Source organism: Notamacropus eugenii, chromosome 4, assembly GCF_028372415.1.
Source record: "Notamacropus eugenii isolate mMacEug1 chromosome 4, mMacEug1.pri_v2, whole genome shotgun sequence".
Classification (NCBI taxonomy): domain Eukaryota; kingdom Metazoa; phylum Chordata; class Mammalia; order Diprotodontia; family Macropodidae; genus Notamacropus; species Notamacropus eugenii.
Window position 1 is genome coordinate 178,521,661 of NC_092875.1, and position 23,769 is coordinate 178,545,429.

At 38.8% G+C, this 23,769-nt stretch overlaps 1 protein-coding gene across 1 annotated transcript in view; it reads left to right on the forward strand.

The window, feature by feature from the left end:
• BMP6 (bone morphogenetic protein 6) overlaps positions 1-22,325 on the forward strand; it is a 222,597-nt gene extending 200,272 nt beyond the window's left edge. The window contains exons 5-7 of the mRNA XM_072603771.1: positions 20,997-21,073; positions 21,805-21,915; positions 21,998-22,325. Coding sequence (XP_072459872.1) covers positions 20,997-21,073; positions 21,805-21,915; positions 21,998-22,147 — 338 coding nt within the window. The 3' untranslated portion in view covers positions 22,148-22,325. The remainder of the gene's footprint in view (positions 1-20,996; positions 21,074-21,804; positions 21,916-21,997) is intronic.
• Positions 22,326-23,769: the final 1,444 nt, after the last annotated feature.

Genomic DNA, 23,769 nt, shown 5'->3' on the forward strand with positions numbered 1-23,769 from the left:
GCAGACTCATTAAATCCACATACTCCCAGAACACAGCCATCAGTAGCCAGCCTCCCATCACGCTAGTGCTTTCTAGAGTAGCACTGTCCCCATGTCATTAAATTTCACTGGAGATTGTTTTGCTGGGTAACATCCTGTATCAAGTAGCATAGAAATGAGAGAAGAAGATGAAGAGAAGAGGTTTTCCACCCTCTTGTTTGTGCCTCTTGGGAGCAAATGAGATGCTGCCTTAGTACTCCCAGGCTTTTCATGATTCATTTGGTTGTTTCTTTGTTATTTTTAACCGATACTTCAATGGCCTGAAAGAGTTAATACAACTTCTCAGAGTTTTCCATTTCCTTTGGGAGAAGCTTCTTTGCTGGTACAGTTCAGCTTACTTTGTCGTTTGTGTTTACCAGTATTTTAACTCTGGGACTTGAAGGTCTACAGACTGATGGGACTTGTTGTTATCCTGGCATCCTTTGGAAGTGTTGCACAGCATGAGTGTTCCTGTGCTTGACACTGGAACAGTTAGGGCTGGGGTAAGAGAAAGGGGAAATGTTTTCTCTTTTTCCTGCAGAAGAAATCTGTTCAATATGGTTAGTAATATTGGTGCTTTCTACTAGGGAGTGGATCTTTCCTACCCCCTTTAATTTTGGTACTTTTCCTCTATTGGTTGTTTCCAATTTAACATGTATTTACCTTGTTTATACATGCGCGGTTGTTTGCATGTTGTCTCCCCCTTTAGACCACTGAGAGCAGGGACTGTCTTTTGTCTTTCTTTGTATCCGTAGCGCACAGTGCCTGGCACATAGTAGGTAATTAATAGATGCTTACTGATTGAGTGTTGGAATATATTAGGAATTCAGTAGCTGTTTAAGTTGGCTTCATTCAAATGAATTTTGGGCAACTTTGTTGCTGACTAGAGGGATGCCCAGAGACTGAAACAACCACTGACTGTTACCTTGTTTTAGATAAAAATTTTACTTGCTTTATTTCCCTCCCAATCTTCCCAATCCTCACCCTAATTTTTCATTGTGAAAACATACTGTCCTTGATACTTTTATTTTCATTTTTTAAAACTCCTCTAGATTCCATTAAACCTGATGGATTTATAAATTGAATATGAATATTGTATTTTTATTTATTAATAGTAAGATATAAGAATTGGCATTATTTCTTTTAGTTTTCTCCCAACCTTCTATTTTTTTGAATTTTCCTTTTTATAATAACACTTAAACAAAAGTGTCTTTATCAAGAGCCTTTGAAATGGCCAAAGTTTGTATAGGGTTTCTGCTGTCAATCTACTGGCTCTAAAAATACCCCCTTCCTATATGCTGGGGGTGGTGGCCCTCCTTAAATCACAGAGATGCTTAGATGATAGCAGCCGTGTATACAGACAAAGGTCTGTGTCCAGGAAGTGACACAATATAGAATTTTATTCCACACTTTTCTTGTTTTACCATCCCACAATAGGCCCATAAAATCCTAATATTTAAAGGTAAATGGGATCTTAGGGATTATATATATCCCAACTTTCTTATTTTACAGATGAGGAAAAAGAGCCTCAAAAAAGATGAGATGGCTTGCCAGTGGTCATTTATATTAACAACAGAGTTGAAATTGGAACCTTGGCCCTCTCAAAGTATGCCTCTGTAGAGCCAATTTTATTTGAAAACTCATGATTTAGAGCTAGAGGGCCACCTTAGAAGTCATTTAGTCCAGCTCCTCATTTTGTGGAGAATGAAAGTGAGGGCCAGAGAGATGAAATGATTTGCCCAGGATCACACAAGTAGAAAATATGGAGCCAGAATTTGAACTTCAGTCCTCCAACTCAAAATCCAGTAGGGACTAAGTTTCAGTCTCTGGACTGAATTTCAGGCAATATTTTTTTCTTTCTGAAAACCTTTCAAAAGACATGAGGTAGAGATTATTTTGTCTCTGCTGCCCCCTTCTTTTACAGTGTGCTCCTCCTGAAATAGCATATCTTTGCCCAAACAAGAGCCAGAAGAAACCCACCAGAGATTGTCCTGCATCTGGGTAAAGACGTTACCATAATTCATCACACTAGCTGTCATCGGGCTAGAACATGACAGTGAAATATGTAGCTATTTTTGGAACATAACTGTTTATGCTTGAGACTGCAGAGCTCACTCACAACAATAGAAAGGCCAAGAATCCTCCTCCCACTTCTCTTGTAACATCTGTACTTTGCTTTCAAGCTAGGCTTTCAGAAAACAAATGTACTGGATGATGGGTTTGGATGAAAGTCTCCCCGGATGATTTTCCACTTGCTCTAGCTTCTTTGCAGCTGTCTGTTCTGAATGAATGATGGTCATTGGCTAATGTTGAACTTCTCTAGTGGTCTTGGATGTCATCTGGACAGTATTGTTTTTACACACGGTTTCTTAGTCTCAATCCAACCCATGCTGTGTGGTGCACAGGGATTCTAGGGAATCTAGCAATTCCATGGACCTGATGGACCTGATGGTCACCAGTCTGCTGTGTTTGAAAGTAGTGTGATTGCTGCCTTCTCTTCATACATCCTTTCTTCCTTGTTCCAGCCTCAGTTTCCTCATCTGTGAAAGGAGAGGCAGAGCTAGGTAACTGCTTTAGTCTCTTCTGACTCTAAATCCTATGATTTCTTTGTGCTATCCTTCTCTTATTGTCATCTCAGATACTGGATTTTCCTCTGTAGTCTCTTAAAATAGTTGGCAAAAATCATGCTGGGGCAGTGAATGTAGGGTCCATCTTCCGGATGTAAGGCATTTGGGGCAGAGTTTGATGGGCTTCCAGGCTGGTGAATCTCTGATGTTCTCTACCCCACCAAAAGGAAGACAACACAGAATAAAGAATATTTGATTTTTTTCCCAGATAGAAATTTTTTCTTTTTCTTCATTCTTTCCTTCCTTTATTTCTTTCTCTCTCTTTCTTTTCTTTTCTTTTTTGCCAGTTAACATAAAAGCTATTGCCACAGCACAGCCCCTATAGCTTTTTCATTTGGCATTAAGGTCCGTAGTGACCTTAGTAGAGAAATAGCTGTCTCTTCTCTATACTGTAGGGATAGGTTAACATCTATTCCTTTGTTAGATGCTAATAAAAGAAATCCCTTTGCTTTCCCAATAATCCAGATAATTAACTAAAAGGACTACCAAGGGAATTATTGGCCTAGTATTGTCTCTCCCATACAATTTCTTTGTAGAAAATAACAATTACTTCTTAAATTAGGACCCACTTAAGACCAGCGGACATGCTGCTAGCACACGGATGGCATTCAGAATTCTTTTGATCTTCTTCTAGCCAACATTAAAAAGAAAAAGTGATGACTCCGAAGTTATTTGCCCTAGAATTCAAGGAGAGCCCATCTCCACTGTGACTGAATGTCTCTGTCTCTGTTATCTCTCATTCTCTTGGTCTGTCTGTCTCTGTCTCTATCAATTAGCTTTTCAGTTTCTATCTAGCATTCCCTCTAGTTACACAGTTATTCCCATGGTTTGTTACCTAGCTCAGGGATCTGATAGAGAGATTGATAAACTTTGGAAAGGGAGATTTTGAGAGCTTCTGGTCCTTAGTCTTTCAAAGTTATATTCTTTGGGGTTCTTAAGCAACTGCGAGTGTGATTTCTGTCTCCAATGGGCATTAGCTTGGGAACCTGAAAAAGTCCTTTAGCCCCTTTTAGCCTCTGTTTCCTTATCTGTAAAATGAGAATAATAATAGCACCTACTTCACAGGATTGCTGCGAGGATCCAGTAAGATAACAGAAGTACCATGCCTTGTCAACCTTAAAACCCCACAGAAGTGCTGGTTGTTACCATCCTTTGTTTGGTTATTAAAAGCAGAAAGATGTGGGGAGACCTAAAACTGGGTTTGAACAAAAATTATAAAAAAGACTAGCTTTCTGGGGCTTTTCATCCTAAAATCAACTTTTTTTCCCCCACACTTATGGGGAACAAGGATCACATGGATCATTTAAAAACAGATTATCCCAAATTCACATTTGTTACAACTTTAATCTCTTTCCCTAAATAGACTCCCAAGTTTTACTTCCTGTTCCTTTTCTGATGAGCTGGTGGTTAGTGAAGCCAAAGGCAAACAACATAAAGAATGAGTAGGAATTACAAGGGCCTGGGTAAACTTTAAAATGGAAAATAAATCGTTGAAATTATTTATGTAGTGTTGCTAATGAGTGAGTAAGAATATAAAAGATATAGTAGAATCTCTAGTTGGTTAGACACTTTCAGGATATTTTGAATATCATTGATATTGCACTGTATTTTTATATTTAAGAAAGTAGCTGAGAAGAGATAAACGTCCCTAACTGTAAATGGGGCTTACGAGATCTAGAAATCATGGAGGAAGAACCTCAGTTTGCCTCATGCCAACCATCTAGATCATTGTAAACTAAACCCAGAATATGAGAACCAAACTGTTCCCTGCCTCTCCACCCCCGGTACCTTTTGAGATGACTGAAAGCAGAAATCAGAATCCTGGAATGGTAACTTTGCCTCCTGCATTGTAGTGACACAGTGGGTTGGGGAGCCTCCAGCTTGTCCTTCAATAGCCGTATTGATTCTGTAAGGCTAACAGGAGCCAGAAACTTATTCTGGATTGGAGTCAGCAGATAAGACTTGAAGATATGGAGGGAGTAGCTATGTGAAACGAGAAAGAAGGTGCCATTTCAACACAGTCACTTTTTGTGTTGGGAGGAGAGTAGGTAGAGGGGGAAAGGAATCGGAAATGAATTAATCGTTCCCTTCAAAAATAAATTTTCTTTGGGGAAAATTTGTAGCTTGAGTTCAGAGATGCTGGAAAATTCAGATTTTAAAATGCTACTCCATCCTGAACTCCTGCTGTTCTGGTATTTTTCTAACAGGGTATGTTCATGTGTAGCCTGCTGTGAGGTTGACCAGGCCTGGGCTTGGAGCCTGGTCATGTGACCGGAGACCCAAGAAAAGCATCTTGAGCAACTGTGGAAGAGGAAAGGGCCCTGAGACCCGATTTCTCTCCTTTGCCCTCTCTTTCCACCTGGCTGCTTGGCTTTTTCTCTGCCCTGTATCTCTTCTGCCTTTGTCTGCATAGTTTTCTTCCCCATGTGTTTCTCATTCCCTCTCAGTCAGTGTTGGCAAAGGGCAGTTGACGGGATGCCAGGGCCCTCTGGGAGCTGGGTTGGAATTTGCTTGTAGTTCCCTAGCTCCTGGGGCTGCAGCTTCCCTGCTGGCTGTTTGGGGGATCACTGCTTCCTTTGGCGATTCAGTTAATCTTCCCCCAGAGATTGACTTGTTGGCCTTGTCATTCCCATGCCATTCAGAATGTATTTTTCTGACATTCATTTGATACAGGAGGAGAAACCTATATGAGTCAAACTAGTCTGGCTTTTTAATTTAAAAAAAAAAAGCAAAGAGAGGGAAATGGTACTCAAAGTAATGCTGAGGACCCTAATTCCAATAGTTAAAACTAAGATCATAGATATTGATCTGGAAAGGACCTCAGAGGCATCTAGTCTAATCCCCTCATCTTTACAGAGGCGTTTTCCCAAGGTCAGAAAGGCATTAAGCATCAGAAGTAAGATTTGAACTCTCACTTCAGAGACAGTACTCTTTCTGTTCCACCACTCTGCCACCCATTAATGAATGATGCTCCATAATAAAGTAGTATTCAGAACAGAAGAGGCAGCATGGCTTAGGGCCATGTCTGGGAGTCAGAAAAACCTGGGTTCAGTTTTTGATTCTGATATATGTTAGCCATGTTAGTAGCTCAGTGGATAGACCACTGAGTCTGGAGTCAAGAAGACTCTTCTTCATGAGTAATAAATCTGGCCTCAGACCCTTACCAGCTGTGCAACCCTGGGGAAATCACTTAACCTTGTTTGCCTCAATTTCCTCTTCTGTAAAATGAGCCAGAGAAGGAAATGGCAAACCACTCTAGTATCTGTGCCGAGAAAACCTCACATGGGGTCACAAAGAGTCAGACCCAACTGAAATGAATGAACAACAACAAAAACAAAAAATCAATTAAGGCACTAAGATTTTAAGTTATAGACATGTTGCCAGTCTTTATTGCTGGAGAAGCTAACATAACAGGAATTCTCCCACAGTAAAATTACAAGTCTAACCCCCTCCCAACCCAAAATGTTCAAAGTGAAATATATGATACTCTTGCTGTCTGTTTCTACTACTACAACCCTAATACAGGCCTACATTACTTTCTACCTGAAACATTACAATAAAATCCTCACCAGTTTTCCCACTTCCAATCTGTTCCCCCTGAAATTCATTCTTTACATTTGCCCATTGTCAGAGTAATCTCCCTCATGTATACATCTGGCTACAACACACCTCTGCTCAAAAATCTTCAATACATCCCTTTTGCCTAGTGAATAAAATGGACATTCCTTTGCCAAAGTCCTCCCCAATGTGGTTCTGCCGAACCTTTCTAGACTTTTCTCATATTATCCATAGTCTGTGCTCCAGGGATGCTGGGTAATCCTTTGACCCCCTAAGCCTCCTGTGTGGATTCCTTCACTTTTCTTAGATGCCTGTTCTTCCTTATGCCTGAAATGTCCTTTTCCACTCTCTATTTTATCTGTTCTTTATTCAGTGCTACCTTCTTGATCCTCCCCCTTAGTAATGAGCTCCCACCTTGGACTTCATATAGCACTTTGCTTTTCAGTTCTACCAAGCACTTGTGATGTAACATTGTGTAATATCTGTGTAATACCTGTGTTCATGTCATCTTTCCTCTCTAAACTGTAAGATCAGTGAGGATAGGGATCATGTCATATTTAAATGACTGTCCTTCCCATTGCCTAGTACTATATTCTGCACATGAGATGCTTAATAAATGTCTGTTGAATATATTTGTAAGGAGGTACCCCATTCAGATTTCAGTAAAATTGAAGGTCTTAAGAGGCAAAGACAGAGAAACTTTTCATTGTAAATAAATCATGCTTCACTTGGTAGGACATTTTGGGCTCAGAGTAATTCAGTTGCATATGAAAAGGTCAACAGAGGCAAGAAAATTCATCCAGATCATAGACTGCTTTAGTGCCTTTGTCCCCAGCTGCTCATTTGCCCATAAGACTGGCAGGAATCTGGGAAATGGAACTAGGTAGCCACCATACATTATGGTGTTCCCTGACTAAGGGAGCATAGCTTGGTACCAAGAAGAATTGTTAAAAAGAAAGACCTCCTGCCTGGGAGGAGCCAAGGAAGACCCGAAAAAAGCACATCCAAAGCAGATACAAGATAAACTTAGGTGGAGAGGCACTAGCAGCTAAGGAGACCAGGAAAGACCTTGAACAAAAAGTGATGCCTGAGCTTTAGGCCAGTCACTTTGGCAGCAGTATGTATGATGGATTGGGGTAAGGAAAGACTTGAGATGGAGAGACCAATTAGGAACCTGTTATAATAACCAAGGCAAAAGGTGATGAGAGCTGAATTAAAGTAGTATCTTTGAGTGGAGTGAAGGACATGCATAGGAGAGACATTGAGGTAGAAATGCCAATATTTGGCAGCTGTTGAAGATGTAAGATGAGTAAAGAGTTGAAGATGGCACTGAGTAGGTACTATATACCAAGAAAAATCATCTTTCACAATACTCAAGTTTTTTTTTTCCCCAATAGTTGTCCCAGAAAAGGGAAGATCCAGAAAGATTCCGAAAGCATTTAATCTTCAGCATATTCATTTAAACAGAAACTCTCCAGGGCTTGTACCACCTATCTGTTTGTTTTATCAAAGAGAGAAGGAGAGAGAGAGACAGAGAGAGAGAAAACAAAACTTAGGAAAGCGTAGGGGAAAATGGACTTAAGACCATTCTTTAAGACCTTGCTGTCTGCCAATCTACAGTAATCCAGAGAGTATACACTTTAGATTGTCTCCTCTTAGTTCCAGACCAGCTCTACTCAGCTTCAGAGGATGAGTCTTGCCAGCCCCCCAGTCTCCCTTCTCTGATGGCACTGAAGGGTCATTTTTCTGTATAGGGTTAGCCATGGAGTCAGTTATGCCCTGACTCTTTAAAACTGAGATTTTTCATTTTCCTAGAAAAATGCCTCCCTGCTGATAACCCTTGGACACATGACCTTCCCCATTGGGAGCAGAGTGGAAGGTAGAAGATCCATCAGGAAGTTAATATGATATTTCAGGTGGAAAATAATGTGGGCCTGTCTGATCATGGTGGCAGTGGAAATAAAGACCAATAGTGTTATAGTATTTGCCCTGGAAAAAAAAATGTGTGTGTGTGGGGGTGAAGGGGTGTTGTGGTGATTGGATTTGTACCTTTGATTTTATTGGTGTAGGGAAATCCTGACATGGGCAACTCCCATCATCAATAAAGATAAACATAGTTCCAGTGATTGTATAATAAAATGTTAAGTTTCTTTAGAAATCAATTATGAGAAGCTTTCTGCTAACAGTCAACAATTATTTATTGAGCATTTACTAAATGTCAGGCACTATGCTAGGCGTTGGAGATCCAGAAAGGGGTAGGAACAGCCCTTACTTAGCTCATATTCTTTTTTTTTGAGATGCCTGAGAAACATATGTCTGTGATGGATGATGGTAGAGCTCAGCAGAGGGGTTGATCAAGAGTCACAGGTTCCCAAAGTGGATGATACCACCCCTTGGGGGTGCTAGAATGATTCAGATAGATGGTAGTAGCCTCAGGTACAATTGGAGGGTATTGAATAAAAATAAGGAGATGGAAGGAAAGAAGAGAAGAAAATTTTCAAAAACCATCTGTACAGGTTTCATCTGTTTTGTAACAGAATTCAAGCCATGGTAATTACATTATTTTCCACATACACACACAAAATGCAAGTTATAATTGATCAGGAGTCAAGTCCACTGACAGGTCTTAACAAGTAAGTACTGGCAGACAAGCTTGTTGTGCATTGTTGGGAAGTCCAGCATATATCAGCAGGAATGTGTACATGTATTGACTTGTTTACAATAAGATATACTATATGGCTCCATGACACAATATTGCATCATCAAAATTCCAGTGCAGGAAAACCCCCACAAATTTATAATAAATTATTAAATTTAAGATTTTAAGATATTAAATTTAATATTTCATATTTTTTAAATGATGCAAATTTTTAAAAATTAATGTAGCTTTCTAAGGGAATGCTGAGTAATTTTTTAAAGGGGGTGTTAGGTCAAATAAATTTAGGAACCTCTGGTCTAGATTTACAGATTGGGGAAGAGTCTACATAAAGATAATCATTGAACCCACGGGAAGTGAAGTCACTGAGTGAGACAGCTTAGAGGGATAAGAGAAGGTCCAGGACAAAGCCTTGGGAGGACACCCATGATTAGTGAGCCTGTTTTAGATGGAAAACCAGCAAAGTAACTGAGATGGAGCAGTCAGATACACAGGAGAAAAACCAGGGGAGATCATTATCAGGAAAACCTAGAGAGAAGAAAGTATTCAGGAGAGGAAAGTGATCAGCTGTGTCAGATGACACAATGCTAAGTGAGTCCCAGAGCTTTGGACGGGTGTGTGTATGTTAGATTGCAGCTGGTCATTTCAAGCAGAAAACTATTGGGAGGGACAATGTTCCTTAATTAAGAGTAGAGTAGAAAGTTGCGTTCCTTTAATTGGAGGAAAATTTAATCACTGGAGCTTTTATACTTTAAAGCATAGGGCCCTCAAAATTAGCTTATTCACCAAGGGCAGTGGGACATGTATGAATTGTCATGATAATAAACCATCTCTATACCATGACCTTGTTATTTGTGAGCATGTGACACAGTAGAGAGAGAAATTATACTCAGATATGAATTCAAATCCTTGTTAACTCCATGGTCTTAAGCTTCAAGTTCCTTATTTTAAATCGTCAGCAAGCATTTATTAAGTGCCTATGATGTGCCAGGCACCATGCTAAGTAAGCCCTGGGGATAGAAAAAGAATCTATGTTACTTGATGCAAACCAAAATAATGCTGATTCTTCCTCATCCCTCCCAATCAAGAGGTCGGCAGAAATGACCAAAAAAGAAAAATGACCATTGTTGGTAAGGCTATGGGAGGACAGACGCCCTAATGCACTGCCCGTCCGATGGAGCCGTGAAGTCGTTCATCCACTCTAGAAAGCAATTTTGAACCATTCCCCAAAAGTCACTGAACTGATACTGGGCTGGGCTCATACCCCAAAGAGATCAGAAAAGCCGTTAATCAGAAGGTTGTTGCCTTTTTCAGCTATTGTCACTCAAGAAACAGTCTCCTAAGTTGTTCTAGGTGTTCTCCTAACACAATCTGTGTTACAACAGAAGCAGTATAATCCACATGGGGAGGGATGAAAGGAGGAAGAAGGAAGGAGCTTTAGTCACACCCCTAAAGTCCCAAATTTTTGGCATATTAAATAAACAGGCAGAAGTGGGTGGGGGAGACATTCCAAGAATAGGGAAGAGTATGAACAATGGTTCTGAGGCAAGGCTATGGGGTGTGTTTTGAGGGGTTGCATGTAAAGAGGGGAATAGTGTAATTAAATGCTAGAAAGTCAGGGAGGGTGCCAGCTCTTATAGGACCCTGGACTTGACTTGGGAAGCCAAATGAAAGCTGAGTTTCCCTTCCAGTGTTTAGCACCAGAAGAGCTCAAAACAGGTTACTTAAGCATTTCTTCTATGGTTGAGTCCCCTCTCAGATTAGTTTCCCATATGGCAGACTCTGTATTCAGCAGTTGTCAGTACTACTACGGCTTTGGTGGAAATCAGCCTCCTGATTTCCCCTCATGAATCCACAAATGCTGCCCCCATTTCTACTTCCCCTCTACCCTGCTTCTGATCAAAATGCCTGTTTATGTGAGACCTGCCATCCTTCTTTATCTCCTCCAAACAGATTGCTTTCATATTAAGTGGGTTGTTATTAACTTTGTGATCAGCTTACACTGGCTTTATCCAGGCAAATCACCTAAATCAAGGGGGAAAGGTCAGTTTCTGAACCTTCTGTCATGCCCTGGGGGGAAAATGGTCTAGCCATTAAATTCACTGAGGAACCCAGAAAACCTAGGAGTAGTCAGAAGTATTCTTGGGGGAATTAACCTCTGTAAATATTTATATATTCCTTGCCAGAACTTAACATAGAAGTTATAAGGAAACATAAGCATGGCGTAAGCGTATCTGGAGGAGGAAAAACATGCGAGTTAAATTCCTCCTTTTCCTCCTGCCGGCCCCAATCCTCATGAAACAACAAAAATGCCAGTGTCCAACTCTAAAAGAAACAGCTGTTCTTAACATAGAAAGTTGTCTTTGTTCAACATCGAGAGGGTCCAAATAGAAGCAAATTCACAAGCAAACAGAAACTTCCATGAAGTTTCTGAAGAGAGATGGGAAGCCCCAGGTGCAGGTACCATCAGTGATGTCATCACAGCATCTGTGTCATGGGAAATGGAAAGTCTGAAGCTTCCTTCACCTGCCTTTGTCTACATGCAAGTTTGTTGCCCAATCCCATGTGCAGGCCACATTCCAGTTCAAGAGCTCAGGTTTCCATTGCTCTGAAAGATTTTTGGTCCCCAACACAGGAAAGGTGGTTAGAAGTCTGCTTACTAGAACACTGACAGTCTGTTGGAGTGAAATAAAGTGGGGAAAGGCCCAGATCAAGGATTTGGGCCATGTGTTCCATTTTTGGTGTGTAGGTCAGGTACGTGGTGGTTAGGGTAGCAGGGTGGAGTGTCTCTTTCACAAAGTATTGCTTCAGGTCTATACTGAAGAGGCAAACTGATGTGAATTCCAGAGAATTCCTTTGGGTCAGTTTCCTTCTCCGTAAAGTGAGCAGATTGTGCTGAATATGATCAATGAGATCACTTCCTGATTCTATGATTCTATCAGGATTCTAGAGAGAGGGATCTGTGTGGAGGAAAAGAGTGGTTTTATTCAAGAAAGGATAAGAAATGGACAGTGGTGTCCTCAGATAGAAGAAAGTGAGGGAGGTCTAAAACAGTGTGTAGACCCTCTGAGGAAAACTGATGACAGGACATGAACAAGAGTTAGGAAGAGTGGGCAAACATGGATGAGTTGTGAACCGTGCTGTAAGGGGTAATTCTCATAACAGTGGCATCGCCAAACATTTGCATGTTTGGAGTAAGAAGAGTCTACTATGCTAATTGCCTCCATTTTCTCATTTTCCACTCATGTCTCAGTGCCTTGAAGTCAGACTTCCCATCTCATTGCTCAACTAGAACTGCCTTTGTCAAGGTTACCAATTTGTTAATTACCACATCCAATGGCTTTTTCTCCTTTTGATCCTCACTAAAGCAGTCAGCACTGTTATCTGTCTTCTTCTGGACTGGGTGCCTTTTCCCTTTTATCATGGACCTCTTTGGCTGTCTGATGAAGCCTATTAACCCCTTCTTAGAATAATATTTCTAAGTGAATAAAATACATAGGATTAGAAAGGAAACAAATTATGTTGAAATAGTTTCAAAAATGTATTTTTTAAGTTTACACACTTTAGTTTAAAAACCTGCCTTAGCCACTCCTTCTTGAGTTTCCATGACATTGTTCTCCTCCCACCTGTGCTTTCTCTCAGTCTCTTTCCCTGGATGATCTCACTTCCTGCTTGAGGTACCACAGGACTGTATCCTAGGCCTTCTTTTCTCATTCAAGTCTCTTGCTTGGTGACCTCATCAGCTCCCAAAGGTTCATCTATTATCTCTGTGCTCAATATTTCCAAATCTCTCTGTGGTCCTAACCTCATGAACCTCAGTCCCATACCACCAGCTGCCTTGTAGCCATCTGTAACAATATGACCTATAAGCATATTAAACTTACCATGTTCCAGACAAAATTCTTCATCTTTCACCTCAAACCACCCCTTTTCCCTGACTTTCTTATTTCTGTAGATGTTCTCACTATCCTTCTAATCATCTAAGTTCTCAACTTTGGAATCAAACTTTTCAACTCTTTACTTTGCACTTCAACTTTTCACTCTGCTTTACTCCTCAGATTCAGTCAGTTGCCAAGTCTTATAGATCCTACTTCCACATCTCTCAGATCTGTTCCTTTCACTTTACTCATATAACCATCACCTTTTTTAAGGCTTTATCATCTCTCAAATGGACTGTTGCAACAGTCTCCAAAATAGTCTCTCTGGTTTCAGTTTTCCCACTCTCCAGTCACGTTCCATTTTCAATAAACATTAAGGCCTTGTGCTAAGAGCAGAATAGGTCTGGCCATTTGAATCCTTCACTCAAAAACATATCCTGACCTCCCTAGTATGACCTTTTCCCAAATTACTTTGTGACTCTTCTGTATATATTCCATATTTACATTTTCTACGTATATGTTGCTTTCTCTCAGTTGAATATAAACTCCTTGAGGGCAAGAATTGTTTTATTTTTCTCCATCTACAGCCTTTGTGCAATTCCTGGTAAATAGTAGACATTTAATAGTGGACTTGTTGAATAAATGAATGAAAAATTACAAAAACTAAGATCTGAAGTGCTTCAGCAAAGTATTAGACTGAAGTTACCCTTCCCTACCCCACCCTAACTCTAAGATTCAGTGATAACCATATTCTATGGTGAGGCTGAGATTTTGTTCCAATGAACTTTTTTTTAAAACATAGTCAATGCTTTTTAATGAATCCAGGCTCTCATAATCATCCTGTATGATCTTGGGCAGAGCTCTTCATGGTTCTGAGCTGAATTTTCTTTATCTGTTAAATTGAGGCTGAAGACAATGGCCTCTAAGGAGGCTTTCCAGCTCTAAAGTCATGATCTATGACTGGAGGTCTTACTGTTGTGGCATTCTATTGGTTCTTAGGCTCTCACTCCTCCTGTGCAGGGTGGGGTAAGCTTGCCAATCTTTTATTGTCCGAGAAGTGGGGAAGAAAAGGAGAAAAGGGGAGATTTATTTAATCATTAGTTCTGTGTGTGTGTGTGTACTATATCAGTGAAAATTATTATGATTTGACATTTTCAGAGTGCTTGAAAGTTTACAGAATACTTTTAGACAACTAAATGGCACAGTAAGAGTACTTGATTTGGGATCAAAAAGTTCAAATCTGACCTCAGACACTTACTAACTGCACGACCCTGTTCAAATCCCTTACCTTCACTGTTTGAGAGATCATGATAGAACCTGCCTTCTAAACCAACCTTTGTTTAGAAGGTCAAATAAGATCATGGATATAGAGCACTTATAAATGCTAACTATATTATCATCGTTATTATTTTATATACATCGTATCATTTAATTCTCACAATGACTTTGTGAGCTAGGCTTTAAAGGTATATTATTGTCACCACTTTACAATGAAGAAACCTTCAAGGCTCAGAGAATTGAAGTAACTCACTCATGGTCACCAATTTAATAAGTGTCCAAGGTAGGATTAGAAACCCAGATCTCTACTCTAATATACTACCAATTATAAGACAATAAAGAGCAACAGACTTTTCTGATGGGTGTATGTGTGTATACACATGTTTATATATACACAGTAATATACACACATACATACATACACATGTATACTTATGTACACACTTATATCTATTGTTTACGTATATACCTACATGTCTGTGTCCACATACACATATGATTTCACTGGTGTGAGAAACTGATAATGTGGCAATTCATTCCAGCAATGAAGATTAATAGCTGGTCTGTAACTTATAGTCTAGAGCTGCCTTTGTAATAAGAACCAAATGATTTTTCCAGGGTAACAGAGTCATTGTATGCCAAAGGCACATATTGAACCGAGGTATTCCTGACTCCAAGGGTGTCTTTTAATCAAATATACTGCTAATCCAATACCTGATGTTAACACTGATATTAATTTTGTTCAGTTGTTTTTCAGCCATGTTTGACTCTTGGTGGCCCCATTTGGTATTTTCTTAGCAAAGGTACTGAAGAGGTTTGTCATTTCCTTTTCCGGTTCATTTTAAAGATGAGGAAACTGAGGTAAACAGGGTTAAGTGACTTGTCCAGTGTCACCCAGCTACTAAGTGTCTGAGGCCGGATTTTAACTCAGGTCTTTCTGACTCCAGACCCAGAATTCTATCCATTCTATCACCTAGCTGCCAACACTGCTATATAGCCATAATTAGTAAGGCTGGTTCAGATTAGCATTAGGAAAAAGGAGAAAATGTTCTCCAAAGGTAAGTTTTTGCTTTTCTCTTTATACCTAGTGCTTAGGACAGTTCCTGACACATAGTAAGCACTTAATAAATCCTTACTGACTTGAAAACAGGGAAACTTTTTTTTTTAACCTTTAGTCAGGTCCTCAAACCCTATGAAAATCATTTAGAATGAATAAAGCAGCAGACTAGGACTTTTAGCCAACATAGTTGCCTAAATGGAGGCAAACAGCCCAACTTCCGCATACTTACCCCTGCAGAAACCTAAAAATTGAAGCAGACTGAATAATAATCAGGAAATCCAATGAGAAACTGCAGTGACTTCATCCACTCCAGAAATGCACAAAAAACAGCCAGAATTTCACAGGCATTAGAAAAGGGGGCTGCCAACAAAGACAGGGCAGGCAAACAGGATAGCATCCTCCCAGCACAGACAGAGCCAGGCCGGAGAGAAATGTTGCCTGTGAAGTTCTATATTCAGAGGGAGCAAGAGCAGAGAACTCCCCAAAGAAAGCTCCAGAGTGTTTGGAAACCCACAGTGGTGACCTTGGAAGCAAGTGGGGGCTGCAGTGAAGAGACCAGTCTGGTAAGGCAGTGTTCAGGCCTGGTCATCCTGGCTATGGTCCTACTGCAGATATTTCTAATATAATTTCCTTTTAGAAATTATTATGACATCTTTGACAGGTTGGTAACATAAACTTCACTTTTAAAAAAAGCCATAATAATCCCAAGAACTCAAAGGAACTTTTAAGTATCTGTGGTAATATTAAATTATAACCATACCTGGAGTTCCAACCAAGAATTCCTTCAAAATGTTCTGGTCATATCATGTGTGTGGTTAAATGGGGAGTGGGGGAGGATATGTTTTATTTTTGTTAAAGTTTCTTTTGCAAAAAAGGAAATTCAGTTTTCTAATGTCCCTATCACAATGTCCTGAAATGCCACTGGGGGCTGTGAAGAGGCAGTTTCTGACCTCCCAAAGAGACCAAGTCAGCACAAGAACCCAAGTTACCCTGGGCAAAATCAAACTGTCCCAACCATCCCACCCAAAAGTGTAGCATAGGACAGAGCTTAGCCCAGGAACAAAGCCCCAATTTAATCAGTTAATAAACATTAAGCACCTATTATGTGCTTAGGCACCTACTATGTGCTAAGTGCTAGGGATATAAAAAGAGGCAAAAGGCAATTCTTGTCCTTACAATCTAAAGGGGAGATAACTTGCAAATAAATATATATACAGGGTGAACTATATATAGGTTTTTAGTTGGGACTTTAGTTGGGAAGTCAGTAGGTGGAGTAGAGGAGAGGGAGCATTCCATGCATAGAGAATGGCCATAAAAGATGCCCAGAGCTGAGAAATGGAGTGTCTTGTTTGAGGAACAGCCAGGAGACCAATGTCACTGAATCAAAAGAATATGTGTCAGAGACCAAGGTGTAAGACGACCAGAAAGATAGGAGGAAGCTAGGCTATGACGGGCTTTGAGTGCCAAACAGAGCATTTTGTATTTGATCGTGGAAGCAATAGGAAGCATGGCTGGACTTGTGCTTTAGGAAAATAACTTCATGGCTGAGTGGAGGATGGATTGCAGTAGGGAGAGACGTGAGGAAGGTAGACCCATCAGTAGGCTATTACAGTAGTCCAGGTATGGACCACTGATGAGGTGATGAGGCCCTGTACTAGAGTAGTGGCAGTTGTCAGAGGAGAAAAGAAAGCATATTCAGGAGATGTTGTAAAGGTGAAATTAACAGGCCTTGGCAACAGATTAGATATAGGAAGAAAGAAATAGTGAGGAATCCAGGATGATTCCGAGGGTGCAAGCCTGAGCAACCGGGAGGATGGTGTTGCCCCCTGTGTTAATAGGGAGGGAAGGAGAAAGCGGGGAAGGGTTTAAGGGGAAAGATAATGAGTTCCATTTCGGACATGTTGAGTTTAAGAAGTCTTCTGGGTATCCAGTTTGAGATGTCTGGATGGCAGTTGGAGAGGTGAGAGTGGAGAGTTCTGCACGAGATAGGTAGATTTGAGAATCAGTAACATAGAGATGGCAATTCAATCCATGAGACCTGTACACCAGATGAAGTTGTACAAATGGATGAGAAAAGGGATCAGGGCAGAACCCTGAGGGACACATACAAACTAAGGCTGGAGTAAATCAAGCTAAGAAAAAACATCCACTATGAAGAATTATTGTACATTTAGAGATATCCCAAAATCCAGGCTAGGGAGAATAGTGCCATTACTCTTCAAGAGACTCAAAGTAAAAAATGGATTTTCTACAAACTAATAAATACCTAGAAGAAATGGAGCGAGAGGTAAAAAAATGAATTAAAAAAACCACAAAACTGTAGAGGAAAGAACTAGAAGGACAAAAAAATAACAAAAATGTTAAACCCTTATCTAAGGGAATCCCTGAAAATTGAAACAGACCAAACAGAAATCCAGAATTCCATGAAGACAGCAAGGAATATTAGAAGAAAATCAAATGATTTAAAAAAAGAGAAGATTAATATAGGAGAACTGATATCAATTATAAGTGACCTGCAACATAGGTCAAGGAGGAATAACTTAAAAATCAGTAGACACACTGAAAACCATGACTTCTTTAAAAGTCTGCACATTATATTTAAGAAAAGCATGAATGAAAACTGCCCAGATCTGTTAGAACCAGAAGGCAAAGTGGAGACAGAATCTACCACCAATGTCCTCCTAAAAGAAACTACAAAAGGAAAAGACCTAGGAACATCATAGCCAAAATCCAGAGTTTCTACGTCAACAAAACAAAACAAAACTTTCTGGAAAAGAGTCCAAGTACTAACAAAGTACCATCAGGATCAGAGAAGATGTGACAATTTCACAACTTTTCCTATAAATGAGAGATCTTGGAATACAAGACAGGCATATATGTGCTTTGCAGATATTGCTTTTTTTTTTACACACTGAAGCTTTGTGGCAACCCTATGTCAAGCAAGTTTATCAGTGCCATTTTTCCAACAGCACATGCTTACATTGTGTCTCTATAACATTATGGCAGTTCTCACAATATTTCAAACTTTTTCATTATTATGTCTGTTATAGTGAGCTGTAATCAGCGATCTCTGTTACTATTATAATTGTCTTGGAGCAATATAAACCATGCCCACATAAGATGGCAAACTTAACTGATAAATGTTTTGTGTTCTGACTACTCCACCAACCGGCCATTCCTGTCTCTCTCCCTCTCCTTGGGCTTCCCTATTCCATAAGACACAATAATATTGAAATTAGACAATTAATAATCCTTCAATGGCCTCTAAGTATTCAAGTGAAAGGAAGAGTCAGTTTATGCAGCAAACTTTATTCTTGTTTTTTAAGAAATTGCCAGAGCCACCTTAACCTTCAGCAACCACCACTCTGAACAATTAGCAGTCATCAATATAAAGGCAAGGCAAGACCGTCCACCAGCAAAAAGATTACAAGTTGCTGAAGGCTCAGATGATGGTGAACATATTTTTCAATAAAATTTTTTTTAATTAAGGTCTGTACATTTTTCAGACATCATGCTGTTGTACACTTAATTGACTTAATTAACATTACTTTTATATGCACTGGGAAACTAAAAAGTTGATGACTCACATTGTTGTGATATTTGTTTTATTGTGGTGGTCTGAAACCAAACCTTCAGTATCTCCAAGGTATGTTTATATTACAAAAAACAAAAGATACTGGCTTACAACCAAGAATAACCTGCAAAGCTAAGTATAATCCTACAGGAGAAAAAGTAATTGTTAATGGAATAGAGGACTTTCAAGAACTTCTGAAGAAAAAAAAACAGCTGAGTTGGAACTTTGAAATACAAGAATCCATCCAGATCTAGAAAGGGAAATTTCTTTGAGCAATTGTATTGTATAACAATGGCATGCTAATAAATATTCTAACTTGGGGAGATTGTACTCTATAATGATGGCATTTTAATAGGAGGAGAAGAAAGAAACAAGGTCTTCAAAAGGTGCTAAGGGAATTAAGGAAAAAAAATACATGACACAAAGGGTAGATTGGTTATATTCTTAGGGTTTGAAAAAGGAATAAAGAAGGAAGAAGTGTAAAAAAAATATACTAGTGTAGAAAGGAGGAAAAATTTGCTATTTCTTAAATTGTGGTATATCAAGAAGGGGTAGCAGAACGGGCATCGGATAACATTCAAGTCATAAATAGCACGAAGAAGGGTTGAACACACACACACACACACACAGACATACACACAGAGTCTTGTATAAAGGGTTTGGCGAAGGAATGCATCAAACTCAGTAGGGAAGCAGGTGGAATAGGGAGGGGATGGTTAAGAGGAAGAATAATACTGGAGAGGAAAAAGTTGTGACCAAAAAATTTCCTGAACCTGAAGAGGGATTAAAAGCAAAGAACTGAAAACTAAGTTGGTGCCCATAAATTGATTATGATGAATATAACAGAATATTATTTAATTGTAAGAAATGACAAAAGAGACAATTTTATCCTGGGAAGTAGAACCAAGAGAATAATTTATGTAAGGACATTAACACTCTTAAGGACCTTTAGAGTGCTTTAAACTCTAAAGGTTCTTAAGAACTTAAGACTTAAAAACTCTGATCGATGTAATGACCAGTCACATCTTCAGAGGTATAGATGGTGAAGCATATTACCCATTTACTAACAGAGAGGTGACAGGCTCAAGGCAAAGAAAAAGAAATAAATTTTTAGACAGTCACTATAGATTTTTTTTTTGCTTATCCATGCTTATTTTTACAAGAATTTTTTCCTCTTTGTTTTTAATGGGAGGGGGTATTTGAAGGGAGTGGAAGAGAGAGTAAATGATAGTGATGCCCTCAAAAAAGAGGACCAATGAAAAAATTTTCAATGTGTAGAATTAATTCATTTATCATTAGCTAACTGGAATCAAGAAGACTTAAGTTCAAATCCAGATTCAGACACTACTAGCTGTGTGACCCTGGGTAAGTCACTTAACCCTATTTGCCTCAGTTCCATATCTGTAAAATGAGCTGGAGAAGGAAATGGCAAACCACTCCAGTATCTTTGCCAAGAAAACTGCAAATGAAGTCACAAAGAGTTGGACGCAACCAAAACAAAAACTTTCTAAGGTAGGGTTATTTAAAAATTTTGTTTCCCATTTCATTAATCTCAGTTTATAATTCTATAAATATTGATCCATTTCTTTTAGATTGTCAGTTTTATTGGCAATATAGTTGGGCAAAATTGCCCCGAATTCTTTTATTCTTTATTGATTGTGAATTCACCTTTTTCATTTTTGATACTGCTCATTTGTTTTTGTTTTTTTTTAATTAAAAGAAATTGAATAAGCTACAGTTTACTCCCAAAGGCAAAAATAGGACCATAGGGATTTTAAAGTGAATTCTACCAAATATTTAAAGAACAATTAATTTAAATACTACATCAACTGTCTGAAAAAATACAATTCTGCCAACTTCCTTCTCTGACTTAAATATGGTCTTGATACCGAATCCAGGGAGAGTCAGTAGAGAAAAAGAAAACTAGACCACTCTCCCTACTGAACACTGATATAAAAATTTTTAAACAAAATATTATCAAGGAGGTAACGCATCACAAAGATTATGGACTATTACCAGGCTAGATTTTTAACAGGAATGCATTTACTGTTAGTTCTCTGTCTGTCTCTCTCTCTGTCTTTCTCCATCTCTCTCTCGGTGTGTGTGTTTGGTTTTCCCACCTAGGTTGTAAACTCCCTGAAGGCAGTGACCCCAGTGACTTTTTATCACCCTAGTGCCTAGCAGAATGTCCTATTATAAATATTTGCTAGCTGATTGATTCCTGTATGGATAGATAAGAAAAGTGCCCCCAAAGGAAAGACATCTACCACCTGTACAAATACCATTGAATTTGTTTTACTTCTAAGTTTGTTTAATGTATGTGATTATGACTCTCCTTCTCTGACAGATTATAACAGCAGTGACTTAAAAACAGCCTGCAGAAAGCATGAGCTTTATGTGAGCTTCCAAGACCTGGGATGGCAGGTGGGTTCTCTGGATATTGTAGTATGCTCCAGGAAAAGACCTTCCTTCTGTGACACCCAAATCCTATGGCAATTCACAAAGATCGATAGCTTTGGAGTACAGGTATATCCTTGAGAGAAAACCTACAACCTAGTAGATAGTTTTATGAATTGTTATAGCCAAAACCTTCATCGCCCAGGGGTCAGCTTTTTACTGATAAACCTATCCTAACACAGAGAGGTTGGCTTTTGGATGACAGGCTTTCCCATTTGGTAGTACCTGTACTTCACAGACAAACGATGCCACAGGATGAAGCAATGGGGTACTTTTGTGCACCAGAGTTAAAAAAAATTTTTTTTGTGTTGAAAATTATGGAATATCTCTTAAGAAACTGAAAGCAGGGGTGTCATGTCAGTAATGGGGATTAAAGATGTAAATAGTTTATGTCAAGTAGCCGAACAGCATGGATGAGTTCTTCAAATAGTATTGTCACAAACCTGAGGACTAGTGCTACTTTCTGGTATAAAAAAAGGAAAAAACAAATTCCTCATTTAAAAACAAAGGTTTTATAGAAAAAACCTAGGACATGTCCTAGGGTCATAGAAGGGAGACTTTTGGAGATCACATTTACATTAGAAATGGCAAGTTAATAGTAATTTTAAATAAACAAAATTGGAACTTCAATAAGTTAGAATTCAGTTTCTGTAGTAGACTGTTTAGGCCTAACCCACTGCTCTTGTTTTCTTCTAAAGGACTGGATAATTGCACCAAAAGGATATGCAGCCAATTACTGCGATGGAGAATGTTCCTTCCCTCTCAATGCACACATGAATGCAACAAACCATGCAATTGTACAGACTCTAGTGAGTAAACGGATTTGATTTTCTAACTGGAGAATGTCAGGCAACAAGTGTAGTTTGTGACTTTTCTTTTCTTTTCTAATAGGTTCACCTGATGAATCCTGATTATGTTCCTAAGCCATGTTGTGCGCCTACCAAGCTAAATGCTATTTCAGTGCTTTACTTTGATGACAACTCTAATGTCATCTTGAAAAAATACAGAAATATGGTGGTGAGAGCTTGCGGATGTCATTGACCTGAAAGCCAAAATCTCACCTGGTAAAAACCATATGAAATTCCATCCTGGATTCCTAGGTGACATCTGCTGTGAGGAAAGCTAGAAGCATGGCTGAATTTGAGTAGATTGTCAAACAATTACATGTTGGTGCCTTATGGAAAAAAAAAGAAGAATTAAAGGACTTTTCATTGATAAATCGCTCACTGGATAAATAATGTGAGTAGGCGCTGGTTTGTAGGAAGCTTAGTATGGGTGTAACAAGACGGTATGAGGGTTTAACTACAGAAATATATTTGAAAGATTTTCCCAAAGAAAAGTCTGCCAAAATTAGTTTGTTTTAGCTTGGATCAAGCTATTCACGGTGTTAATGCCTGAGAGTGAAGAGTAAAACTTACGGGAATAAAGATACTATTGGTTGTGTAAAGCTAATGTATCAGTCTGTCAAAGGTAAAAGTTATAAGTAAATTAGGCTGGGGGACAAATTTTACAGGGAAATCATTGGTCTTAGTCTAATTTTTTTTTTTTGTTATGAATTAACCCTAACACCCCTAGGCATATCTGGGGGGTTCAGGAAGTGCCTTGTTTTAGAGAATAATTGCTGTGTATGTTGGAGCTTTGCTGGTGTGAGAATACTTATTTCAGTCAAAGAAAACTTTTTCCCATGCCTCAATCCTCCTACTAGAACTCCTTTCCCTTAGGTCTGAGCATACACTGAATTTATATATGTAAGTACTAAGCACTTGGCCCATCTTCCTTTGAGGTGAATCTGGAGTGGGGGGATGTACTTTTAACAGTTGTCTTCTTGACAGACTGTATATCTTGCGAAAATAGTGTTATACCCCACCTTTAAGAAGATCTTGTTTGAAAATTACAGCAGTTGATGGAAAACTGAATCTAGCAATCCATCTATGTCAGTGAAGTAGGTGTGGTTTTTTTTCTTATTACAGAGCATACATTATCCCAGAATCAAAAAAAAAATTTTTTTTAAGGTGAAATTTAAAGTCTGTACAGAAGCGAGCAGAAGGTACCCCCATGCTTTATGAAGTGGGTTGGGTGATTACACTGTTGAAGAAAAGGAACCACAGTCTCAGGTAGAGGTGGTCAAGCTAAGATTAAATCTTAGATTATTTTTAAAAAAATCTGTTTTGGGCAACCATGTAATAAGAAATCTGTTTCATGCTAAACTGGTTAAACAATACATTTATGATCTATAACTATTTGCACTTACAGTTTTTTGTAAATATAAACTATAATTTATTGCCATTATTTTATATCCATTTTTGCTGTATCATTTAAAGAAAGACTAGACTTTTTTAAAAAAGAGTTTATTTAGAAAGTTTCAGTGTAAACAAATTGTACCACTTTGATTTTTTTTAATACAAGATACTCATGATGCAAAGCTCCAGCCATTCATGAGGATTGTGCTTCTCTAGACAGTTTTTAAAAATCATTTGTGAACCAACCATGTGTGTTTAATAAAGACTTCCTTAGGCAGAGATGGGTAAGATGGTCTAGTTAATTCTCTGCTTTAAAGTATCAGAAAAAATATATATACATATGTATGTAAATATACATACATATGTAAATATATATAATAATGGGTAAGACTTCTTGCCACCTGTTACCCTGTGTTAAATGAG